This window comes from Elephantulus edwardii, unplaced genomic scaffold (genome assembly GCF_000299155.1).
Source record: "Elephantulus edwardii isolate Elephantulus edwardi_28Jun2011 unplaced genomic scaffold, EleEdw1.0 scaffold00223, whole genome shotgun sequence".
Classification (NCBI taxonomy): Eukaryota; Metazoa; Chordata; class Mammalia; order Macroscelidea; family Macroscelididae; genus Elephantulus; species Elephantulus edwardii.
In genome coordinates, this window is record NW_006399973.1 from 2,751,443 (window position 1) to 2,764,193 (window position 12,751).

The 12,751-nt window shown below is 38.4% G+C and overlaps 1 protein-coding gene across 1 annotated transcript in view; it reads right to left on the bottom strand.

The window, feature by feature from the left end:
- Window positions 1–11,602, bottom strand: part of ITGB1BP1 (integrin beta 1 binding protein 1) — a 16,672-nt gene extending 5,070 nt beyond the window's left edge. The window contains exons 1-3 of the mRNA XM_006898200.1: window positions 11,498–11,602; window positions 6,212–6,290; window positions 4,726–4,862 (exon numbers count right to left, since the gene is read on the bottom strand). Coding sequence (XP_006898262.1) covers window positions 4,726–4,862; window positions 6,212–6,290; window positions 11,498–11,569 — 288 coding nt within the window. The 5' untranslated portion in view covers window positions 11,570–11,602. The remainder of the gene's footprint in view (window positions 1–4,725; window positions 4,863–6,211; window positions 6,291–11,497) is intronic.
- Window positions 11,603–12,751: the final 1,149 nt, after the last annotated feature.

Genomic DNA, 12,751 nt, shown 5'->3' on the forward strand with positions numbered 1-12,751 from the left:
ACAGCTTCTCTACCCATTTGTTTGTTGATGGGCACCTGGGTTGTTTCCAACTCCTTGCTATTGTGAACAGAGCTGCGATAAACATGGGTGTGCATTCTTTCCATCCTCTTTTAATGCTTCCTGCATCATTTAATATTCTGCCCAAAGCATCCTTAAGTATTGCAACTTGAGATTTGAATTTGTTCTTCAGTTCCGTCAGCTAAAATATGCTGAGCTAGTTCAGCCCTTTTGATTTTGACTCAAGCTCCTTGCACATTTCATTATAATACTTTACTTTGTCTTCCCCTGTTGCCCTCTGAAATCTTCTGTTCAACCCCTTAATATCTTTATTTCTTCCCTTTGCTTCGGCTTCTGAGCACTCCAGTAGATATTGTTAAGAAGGAAATGGAATGCATAAATATTAACATACTAGGTACTGGCGAAATGAGATGGACTGGCCTGGGGCATTCTGAGTCAGAGGATCATATGATCTACTATGATGGAGATGAAAAGGTGAGGAAAAATGGGGTTGCTTTCATAGTTAAAAAAGTCATTTCTAGATCCATCTTGAAATGCAAAGTTGTGAGTGACAGGATAATATCCATACTCATACAAGGAAGTCAAATGAATGTCACCATCATTCAAATATATGCACAAAAACCAGAGCCGAAGAGGAGAAAACAGAAGATTTCTACCCACTTTTTTAGTCAGAGATTGATCGAACATGCAATCAAGATGCATTAATAATGGGTGAATGGAATGTAAAAGTTGGAAATAGAGAAGGATCAGCAATTGGAAAACATGGACTTGGTGACAGAAATGAAGCTGGAGATAGAATGATAGAATTTTGCACAATCAACAACTTATCATTGCAAATACATTTTATAAGAAACACAAACACAGGTGATACACATGGATTTCACCTAATGGTATGCATAGGAATCAGACTGATTACATCTGTGGAAAGAATTGCTGGAGAAACTCAGTATCAGCTGTGAAAACTAGGCCAGGTGATGACTATGGAACATGCCACCAACTACTCATAGGCAAGTTCAAGCTGAAGCTGAGGAAAATGAAATCAAGTCCACAGGAACCAAAATTTGACCATGAGTCTATCCCACCTGAATTTCAAAACCATCTAAGGAACAGGTTTGAGGCCTTGGACATTAATGAGCGAAGACCGGACAAGCTATGGATATCAAGAATATAATCCAGGAAGAATGCAAATGGTCATTACAAAGATAGAGGAGGAAGAAAAATCCAAGATGGATGTCAGAAGATATTTGAAATATTGCACTGGAGCTCCGAGAAGCCAAAGTAAAGTCAATCAAAAGATGAAAAGGATTTAAAAATACTGCAAAAATATATAAGTAAAATAATGCAAAAGGTCATTACAAAGACAGAGGAGGGAAAAAAAGTCAGAAATTGATGTCAGAAGAGACTCAGAATATTGCACTAGAGCACTAAGAAGCCAAAGCAAAGGGAAGAAATAAAAAAGTTAAGGAGCTGAATAGAAAATTTCAAAAGGCAGCTTGGGAAGAGAAAGCAAATTATTATAATGAAAAGTGTTAAGAGCACAGTTGGAAAATCAAAAGGGCTGAACTCCCTCAGCATTTCTTAAGCTGAAGGAACTGAAGAACAAATTCAAGCACTGAGCTGCAAAACTTAGGGATGCTATGGGCAGAATAAGGGAGCTCTGGTGGCAAGCTGCTCCCGTGTGATTACTGCCTCTGTAAACCCACTGGAGGGTCAGCTATGGGTCGGTTCTAACTCTACGGTACACAACAATAAAAACATGGGCGGAACACTGAATGATCCAGGAAGCATTAAAAGAAGATGGAGGGGGTGGAGGGAGGGGGTAAAGGAAAGATCGGTGGGAACTTGAAAAGTTGGGGTAATGGTGGGCATAGTCCAATGGTGATTCATTTTATAAAACATAATGAATGGGAATAACTATTGTTATTCTGTTATTCCCATTTTTTATGGAGTAATGGGGATGGCTGTGTTGGATACAGTGAGAATGGCACAGGACAGAGCAGAGTTTAGGGCTGTTGTACACAGGGTCACTATGCGTCACAGGTGACTCAACAGCACATAACAACTACAATAAATGGGAATGACTGTATAAAATACAATGTGAATGAAAAGTAGTGTGAAACACAATATATACAAGCAAACCAATATAAAATAAAATTTAAAAAAAAAAAAAGATGGAAGGAGTACACATAACCACTATACCAAAAAGAACTGGCTGACACTGAAGAATTTAATGAAATAAGAGGCAATGATGATGGAGAAAGCTGAAGCTGCTCCTAAGGACTTGGCAAAAAATAAGACCTAGGAATTGATGGGATAACAACTGATATATTTCAAGAAACAGATGCTGCCCTGGCCATGATCATCAGGTTGTGCCAAAAAATCTGGAGGACAACTACCTGGCCAAATGACTGGAAGAGATACATATTTATTCACACTCCAAATACAAGTGACCCACAGAGTGTGGACATTATTGTACAATATCACTCATATCACACACAAGCAAAATCCTGCTGAAGATTATCCAGAAACAACTGGAACAGTACATTGACAGAGAACTACCAGAAACACATGCTGGATTTAGAAGAGGCTTTGGTACTAGAGACATTATTTACAAAGTCAGATGGATTGTAGCTGAACACAGTAACAGAGGAATGTCTATTTGTGTTTCACTGACTGTGCAAAGGCATCAGACTGTGTGGATCTACTACAAATTGTGGCTAACCTTGAGAAGAATGGGGATCCCAGAACACGTGACTTTATTTATGTGAAACCTATACTTGGACAAGGAAGCAGTCCTGAGAACAGAGCAGGGAAACACCGCATGGTTCAAAATCAGGAAAGCAGTGTACCAGGGATGCATCCTGTCTCCATACCTTTTCAATCTGTATGCAGAACAGATCATTTGAGAGGCTGAGCTTTATGAGGAGGAATGTGGCCTCAGGATTGGAGGAAAACTAATCAAATCTGTGTTATATAGATGACACAACCTTGCTTGCAGAAACTGAAGATGATCTGAAGCACTTGCTGCAGAAGGTCAAGAACTGTTGTCTTCAATATGGATTGAAGCTCAACATCAATAAGAAAAAACATTCTAAACACTGGGCCACCATGACAGATGGAGAAGAGATTGAGGTTGTTAACAATTTCAGCTTGCTTGGCTCCACCATCAACACTCTTGGCACTAACAGTCAGGAAATCAAATGGCGAATTGCTTGGAGCTCTGGTGGTCTAGTGGCAAGAAGCTACACTGCAATACCAGAGGCACGCAGTTCAGATCCACCAGTTGCTCTGCTGGAGAAGGGGCAATCTCCTCCTGTACCAGTCTGATCTGATTTGTTGGTATACACACACAAAATAATTAAATTTTTTAAAAAAAAAGACAAATTGCACTGGGGAAATCTGCTGTTAGGGTCCTCTCCAAAGTGCTACAGAGTAATGATGTCAGTCTAGGGACTAAGGTGCACCTGGTCCAGGCCATGGTCTTTGCAATTACTTGCTATGCATCAGAGAGCTGGATAATGACTATGGATGACAGAAGAAGAATCGATACCTTTGAGTTTTGGTGTTAGACCATGGACCACCAAGATAACAAACTGGTCTGCTTGACAGGGTGAAACCAAGTTTCTCCCTGGAGGCAAGGGCTTTGAAGTTCCATCTTACATACTTTGGGCATGTGGCCAGGAGGGACCAGTCCTTGGAGAAGGACAAGGCCCGTGCAAGAAAGGAAGACCCTGGATGAGATGGAATGGCACAGTAACTGGGGTAATAGGCTTAAGTATGTCAGGGTCAGTGAGACTGGCTCAGAATTGGGCAGGTTTCAGAGCTACTGTACTTAGGGTCACGGTGAGTGGCAGGTAACTCAATGGAACATAACAACAACGTGTCACTGAGTCAACTACAACTCATACTGACCCTATGAACAACCTGAATCTTGCTCTACCCTGCATTGTCTTTACAATCTTTTCGGTAATTCTCTATTTAGATTAGCTGGGACAGAGGACAACTTCTAACAATATTGGAAACTATACACTAGAGTACTAATTATAGAACAGACTGACCAAAATTGCTGTTAAATGCCAAACTAGATTCACTAATTTCCCTCACAATTAACTTCCTTTACTTTCATCAGGGAAGGAAACATTTAATGGCCTCTTCTCCCCATAATTTGAGAGACCTTACCCTCTTAACAGTAATTAAACTCTATGAACAAATAAAGGAATCTTCCCAAAGTAGTAATATCCCTTTGTTAATGAATACAGAGACATGTAATTTCATTCTGGGAAACTCGGGAAGCAATTTACTAATTGTATAGTATGTCTTTTTGTCAGATTATTTTAAAAGGAAAACCTATATAAATCGTGCATAAATAGTCACCACAATCAACTCCTTAGCAAGTTAACAAGTTCTCTGCTTGAAGGAAGGAACAGTGTCTGTAACCCTATGCAACTCAATCTCCCTAGCACCTGCACACCACCTGCAACCTCAATGCTCAGTCAACATTTACAGCCCTAACAATGTCAGGATAAGACAGGGAGGAGAGTGCCACCCAGTGGAGCTGGGAAGGAAACACCATTCTCCCTCGAGGGGCCAGGAGTTAACCATCAAGAATCAACCAACAAAGCATTCTAATTTTGTAAATAAACTTGTATAATTAAGAAAAAAAAAAGGATCAACCAAAGAGGTTAAGTTTCTTTTTCCTTTTTTTACCTGGGCAACATCTATATAATTTATCAGGTCTAGTGGCCCTTCCAGACTTTTTCCCTCTGAGAATTTCAGTTTCTCAATGGCACCAACATACTTAATTCGAAATTCAGCACAGGTATCTGAATTATTGTTGCTTTGTCCTAAAGTTAAAAGAAACAGTGTAAGATACAGTTCTTTCTCAAGTAAGAAATAGACTGTGTCATACAACTTAACTTTTCATACAAATTGTTAAAATATAAAACACTTTCTGTATCATGGGGAAGACTAAGATGTCACAAATTTTTTTCCAAGTAATTTACAATATGTTAAATATATACAAATATCTGTAAGAATAAATTAGATATTAAATCCATTGTTAAATGGGAAAAATGTCTACTAGATAATTTTTCTTATCTTTATAATGCATAATATTTCATTGCTTGCTATTTGTTTCCTTTCCCACTTTACCATGTTAACTTTTTAAATTTCTTTCCTGACTCAGGAAGCCTAGTCTTCCTCCGCTATTCAGTCAGGAAAAAAAAGCCTTAAAAAAAAAAATATATATAGATGACTAATACAGACAGGAAGTCTCTCAACATAACAGAGAGCAATGAAAATTGAGCCACTACAGAAATTATCATAAAACCAAAAAACTACAGAAATTATAATACTTGTTTCTAACATATTAAGAGCATTGTTATTACTTTTGTTTATTTAATAAAAGGATGCCCCCATTTTTACTATTATAAAGGCACCTAGTAAAAATAATTCATCTTATTCTATTATATTCTTTTACATTATCTGAGTCTACTTCTTCTCTTTCACAAATTAAAGGAAAAAGTAGAAGACTCTACATAAGAAAATGAATACAGTATAGTTCTAATTAGTCACTGGCTTTTTACAAAGCTTGGCTTAGATCTCCTAGGTCTACTGATTTCAGGTGGCTCTCTGGCTGCTGTGAGGAGGCAACAGGTTTTGGTTTACTATGTAAATGTTTAAAAATTCAGAAGTCTCAACATAGCTTTTTGTAAGAAATGATGTACCACATCATTCTACCACCTTCTACCAGAAGGTGACCCACAAAATAAAGGAATTTTATTATTTATACAAAAGGATTAAGGAGACAAGTACCCACAGATACACTGATATATATATATCAGACATATATATATATATGATATATAGCTCCATAATATCAGGAACACACAGTAATTAGTTGAAACTTCTCAATTCCTTCTACAAAATGTTTATCCCACATTTTCAGTCTCAGGTCTACCGAGTTGAGTCTGCTCATGTGTTTTCAGTAACCTACATAGAAGTGACTTTGAAAATTCACTTGACATCCTCAAGCTTACATTCCATCAAATCTTGGTCCATTTTCAAATGCTTACCAGAAATGACAGAGGAAGAAACCTGAAATACATGAGAACTCATCGTGCTACATGGATTAAAACAATATGAGTATAAATTAGAAGTCTTGGACAATAAGTGATCCAGCCCTTGAACATACCTGAGCTTTTAGTGGAATCTGTATCAAGGCTGGCTACAGTACTGGACCGTGAAAGCCCTCCAAGGCTGGAATCTACAGACTAAAAAAGAAAGAAAACCTCAATATAATAAGAGCCTATCTTCTCTGAGGTACTTACTCTACCAAGCACACTGAAATTATTTTTTATTTTTCATTTCTATATTATTTTATTTCTTATAAATTAACACTTACTATAAATTATTTCAAAAAATCAGGTCCATTTTTTAAGCCAAATAACCAAGACCAATTTTTCTGAAGAAACACACTCTAGCAAATATAAAAAGTTACATAATACCAACTACTCTTTCAGAAATTATACTGGATCATTTTTCTTAAATTAGATCGAATCAGTGACATGTCACTTTCTCCTTATAAGACATTCATTATCTTATATTTATGTAATATATGAAAATCTATATACTTTGCTTTTACATGATTCCATTTAGCACAAAACTTTTTTAATTTGTTTGTTTGTTTAACCCCTTATGGAGGAAGGAGGGAAGAGAAGATTATCCTGTTTTAGAAATAAGGAAAGAGACCCAGAGAGGTTAAGTGATTTATGCAAGGTTGCTGTTTGTTATTATGTGTGACGAGTCACTTGCAATTCACATCTAAGGTTATATCTAGTAAATTCCTAAGATTTCAAATGTAGGTCCCCATGTCTAACCCAGTGCTTCTGCAATTATTCTAACTAGTATCTGACACACAGAAGTTAATTAAATACACAAACAGGCCAAATGTCAGAGCAAACATAACAAGGTAAGTTTCAGCGAAGGAGCGCTGGTGCCCTTTGGAAAGAAGCTGTGCTGCCAATGCCAAAGGCACATGGTTTGAGGCCACCAGCTGCTCCGTGGGAGAAGGATGGGCAATCTGCTGTGTGGTTAATCGCCTCTGAAAACCCGCTGGAGGATCAGCTATGGGTCGGTTTCGACTCTATGGTACATAACAACAACAAATTTCAGAAATCAATAAACTGACAGAATCACATATATCTGTGTAGTTCATTCTGGCAAATTATACTGTCAGTGTGTTTAATCTTCTAAGGAAAAAACTTAGTAAAAACTTTTGGTTAAAAAAGTTAGTGACTTGTGACATAAATAAATTAAAAGTATACTCAATTTTTTTAAAAGCTTAAGAAGTGAATCAAAGGGGACTACAAGAATGTATCAAATCTTCCAAAAATCCCTTCCCTTTCTCAATAATTGCCCTTCCTAGAATATAAAATATGGAGAACTATATGTAAAAAAGTAGCCTTCATGACATTTGCTATTTGTGGCCCAGAAAAACTGGGAAATGACCTAAATATTCAGTTGGCGGGGAGTGGTAGAATGAAGATATTACAAATTCAGACTGCTTTCTGGACTGAGGCCTGAGCAAGTTTTTGGACTTTAAACTATGCCCTCCATCCTTCAAAAGGAAAACATCATTTCCTACAACAGGAAGAGAGAAACTGGGCTATTTTTCTCACAGTCAGGACATATCAACAAAAGCAGTTTCATTCTAAAACATAAATCTAACAGTAAGCTTTGTTTTAAAGTCCTCCTATTTCCCCACCTCCAGATAAGCCCTGCACTCCTCTGTGTGTCGGACAGAGGTGGGCCCTTCCGCACGGCCGGCAGAGAAGCAGGCCCCTCCTGCGTTTCTCTGGCCCCTCTGGCCCACTAGCCTGCATCCTGTGCAACAGTCCCACCACAGAAGCATTAACCAGGTCCTTGCAGGAATCAGAAAACTTCAGCTAATTTAATCCTAACACCTTCTTACTATTTGTTTTCTGATCTAGAAAATAAGATCTTTAACTTGTGTTGTGAAGGAAGCAGTAAGGTTCTCTCAGAGCAAAGAAACTTTCAAGAAAACTCCTAATTTTCCCATTCTAAGACTGAGCAGGATTACTAAAATTATCAAATTGCCATGCTTTCAGCTAGACATGTATCAAATCAGTGGTAACAATGATTATCTCCCTCTGAAAATCCTGAATAACACAAATGGAATATCTTCATTTCAAAGTGAGGACATTATAGTTTAACAGTATGGTATACACAGGGTACAGATTACCCAGGAAACAAGATTATAAAGGTGGCAGCACTTTCACAGGGGGGCACCTGTACAACCCTGAGAGTGAGTGCCTTCTGAAAGTCTGTGCCTCGTGTACCATCTCTCTTATCTCACCCGAGTCATGCTCCAGAGTACACAAGACTTTATAAACAGAGCTCCCAAGAGTAGAAAATAACAAGGAAGATTCTTCTACAGTAAAAATTTAAGAAATAAAAAAATTTAAGAACCACTGGCTTCATTTCACGTATTTTGGGCATGTTGTTAGAAGAGGCTATTCCTTGGAAAGGGACATCATGCTTGGAAAGGCAACCAGAGGTCAGCAAGAGAGGAAGACCCTTTGCGAGTTGCAACAATGGTCTCACGTCTGTCAGGAATGATAAAAGACGGATGGCACAGGATAGAGCAGGGTTCAGATCTATTGTTCATTCATAGGATCGCTGAGTCAGACACAACTCAAAGGCACCTAACAACAAAACATCTCCTTTAAGGATCTATTTAGGTATTTGCCTCTCTATCCAACTGACTAACACACTCTCTTTCCACCTGCCATAACACTGATCTTCTCTTCTGGAACTGTAATGTCTAACCTTATAAACGTATTTCCACCCATAGGTTAAGGCCTCGTTCATTTCCAGTTTCCCCCCCTACAATTTCCTAGTCACTAAATTATTCAAGTAATACACTATAGCTACAATTTCACCTTTTCTTGGTTATTTACTGTGCCTAGACTACTTTAGGTCTTAATTGCACTAATCATGTCTCTAATGCTATCTGAAATAACTTGGAAAAAATTCCTGCTTCTATAACAGCTCAGCAAGTACTAGCACTATAAATAAATATTAACTTGTGGCTGATGGCTAGTACAAATGGCTGGATCCTGGGGCAGTCCCTACTTAGCAGGAAGCTGAAAAGGTGTAAATAAGTGAAAGCTCTTTATACTTCACAAAGAATCCAATCGACTGTTATTTCAATGGTGCAAGCTTTGAGTCTTTCCTTTTTCTCACACTTTGTGGTAGCCAATCTATCAACAAGTCCTGCTAGCTTGAGTCTGAAAATACATCCAGAATATGGCTTTCTCACACCATCTCTATTACTAGCTCCACCTGGCGTTAGGTGTCACCATCTCCTACTTGGATTATTACAATATCCTCCCAACCAGCACCTCTGCTTCCATCCTTGCCACCCTATAGCAGTAAAAAATGATTCCAGTTAATAAGGTTCTGTCACTCCTCCATCCCAATTCTATAAGGTGTTTCACCTTGCCCAGAGTAAAAGCCCAAGCATTTACAATGATCCACTAGGTCCCAGATAACCCAGCTTCCTTGCCTTTCTAACCTCCTCTGCACACCTCCTGCCCAACTACCCTCCATTCCAGTCACACTGGTCTTCTTGGCTCTTTCTCAAACATGGCAGGAATGCTCCTGCCTCAGCGCCTTTGTACTTGCTGTTTCCTCTGCTTGAAGACTCTTCCTGCAGGCATCACCATGGTTACCTTTACACCTCTCCTCAAATGCTACCTGTAAAATGCTGCCTGACTACCAAGACCAATCAGTCTGATGGGAATAACGACACAGTCCTAGATAGAATGTGAGAAAAATGTACAACAAAATTCAAAATCATAAAAAAGACCAGACTTAATGGTAGGATACAGATTGAGAGAAGTCCAGAGACTACGTACGGCCCTTCAAACCTGGACCTGAATCCAAGCATGGAGATCACCTTTCAGTCAAACAATAGACATGCTTCTGATGTGATCACCACCCTTGAGGAGCAAGCTCCTCAGAACAAACCACCATAAGGGCAGGAGTTGCCCAAGAACAGAGTTTAGAAAGCAGGAAGGAGCAGGACAGAAGGGCAAATGGAAATGGGAAATCCTGGGAGGAGGTGGGAAGAGTACTGTAACACACTGTAACACTGTACAGTTGAGGGACTGCAACTAACGTCACAAAATATGTATTAATTATTGAATAGAAAAATAAATTTCTCCCTAAATTTGCACTCAGATCACAATAGAAAATGTTACAAGAACAAGAACTTGTCCTAAATTTTAAAATCAGATTCCTTTAAAACTGCAAGGTTCCCAATCTCCCACCCTTCTTCATTCCCTACATGTTTTCCTCCCATAAATGTCTTCACCATGACATACTCGATATATTACTTATTATTTTCTCCCTCACTGAGAATGTAAACTTTATGAAGGGTGGAGTTTATTTTGTTTTCCTCTTTTGAACTTTTCTAGCCTCTGTATCTAAATCACTATTTCTAAGAACAGAACTTACAGGAAACCCTATGGGGCAGTTCTACTCTTTCCCTACAGCCACTGATGTTTTTAGGTAGTGGAGTTAGAACCGTCATAGCTGACCCTCCAGCAGGTTTTCAGAGGCAGCAAGTCGCACGGGAGAAGACTTTCCATCTTTCTTCCAAGGAAAAGCTGGTGGATTCGAACCATATACCTTTGGGTTGGGAGCACACCTCCTTACCACTAAGATAGTAGCTAGCGTTCCTTACTTATACAGCCACTAGGAGTCGGAACCGACTCAACACACAAGAACAACAACAGTGCTAAACATGAGAATAAATGAACTACAGTTTTCATATGTGCCGGTCCAGCAGGCAAAGAAAGAATACCATTCTTCAACACTCAACAGCACTGGCCCAGAAACCCCAAAATTCTTAAAAGTAGCTATAATTCAGCTTTAATCTTTCTTCTCTTTCTCTCAGACCTTTGAAGAGGTCAGCAAAATGGCCTGCTGAATAAATCTTCAAATGTTAATTTTTCATAAATTAGTTCCATATGTAATGTCCAACAATATTCAGAAAGTCTCTGGAAAACATGCATTTGGAAAGTTAACTGTTAAGTAAATAGAATTATAGTTATAAATACCATTGAACCCTAGAATTTAAGAGTCTAGCCCTTAAAAGCCTGCTATTTTTAGCACTTAGTAAGTTTTAAAATCAGTATTTATTTCAATGAAATTATTCATAAGTTGTCTCTATTATACTTTAGTGTATTAAAGAATTTAAGGACATTTACCAAAATGAAAAAGAATTAAACTAAGTACAAAAATGTGTTTCTAGTCCAAAAAAGAATGTTAAAACACATTGATTTGAAGATATCGGGCTGTCTGCCTGCAGTAGTATCCTCCATGTGGTATAAGTTAGAAGAAATAAAAGACTCACTGCTTTAGAGTCGACTTCAAATCCCCTTGTTCCTACCTTACTCTTAGTACTGATTTCACTGCTTTGGGAACTGCTGCTACTGTGCCGTTTTTTGCCTTTCCGGAACATTTTTCACCATAGCTTGATCCAAAGAAGCGTCCCTGAAAAAACAAACATTAGTACAAAAATATAAAGAAAAGAACTTAAATCGCCTTATATACAATAATAATAAAAACTACTCATTCTTTTCCACTGCCTGTGTTTATTTTTTGTTTACAATAGAATTATTTTCCAATTGGCAGCTTCATGACAGAGGAGAAACTATGATGGTTAATAACTTCAGCTTGCTTGGTTCCACAATCAACACTCTTGGCATCAGCAGGCAGAATGTCAAAAGACAAACTGCATTGGAAAGATGAACTGCATTGGGCAAGGCTGTTGTCAGGAACTTCTCTATAGAGTACTGAAAACCAACAACGTCAGTCTGGTGACTAAGGTGTGCCTGATCCAGGCCATGGTCTTCGCAATTACTTGCTATGCATCAGACAGCTGGACAATAAGTAAGGATGATAGAATGATTGATGCCTTTGAGTCACACTTGAGAAGAGTGTTGAACATACTGTGGATTGACAGGAGAACAAACAGGTATGTCCTGGAGAGGGTGAGACCAGCCTGCTCCCTGGAGGCAAAGATTTTGAAGCTCTATCTCACATATTTTAGGCACATGGCCAGGATGGCTCAGTCCTTGGAGAAGGACATCATGGTGAAGGGACAGCACCGGAGAGGAAGACCCAGGATGAAATGGTTTGACTCAGTGACTGGAGAAATGGGATTAGTCTGTCAGAGACTAGGAGATTGGCTCAAGACAGAGTAGGGTTCAGAGCTAACGAAGGATCACTATCAATTGCAGGTGACTCGACAACATGTAACAACAAAACAAATTGTGGACATTATTTTTTCAATTTCAAAAAGAAAAACCAATAAATCAAAAGGTAGAACTCTACCTGTCATATCTAGAAGTAAAATAAGCACTTCTATTGAAAATTATACAAATTATCTAGTTTTCAAAATTTGCAAGTCTTTTTTTTTAACCAAGTCAAGAATTTCATGAAATGCTTGATTCAATTAACCAGTTTACCAACCAAATCTTTTTTGGTTTTGTTAATTTTTTTATTGTCATCTTAACAAAAGTTTACAGAAAGGCTGGGCTTTCACTCATTCATTGTTACAGATATACATCCCTTCCCCTGCCTCCCACTCCCCTAGTGCACTTTGTAATGCACCTCTTATTCCAGATTGTCATACATATAG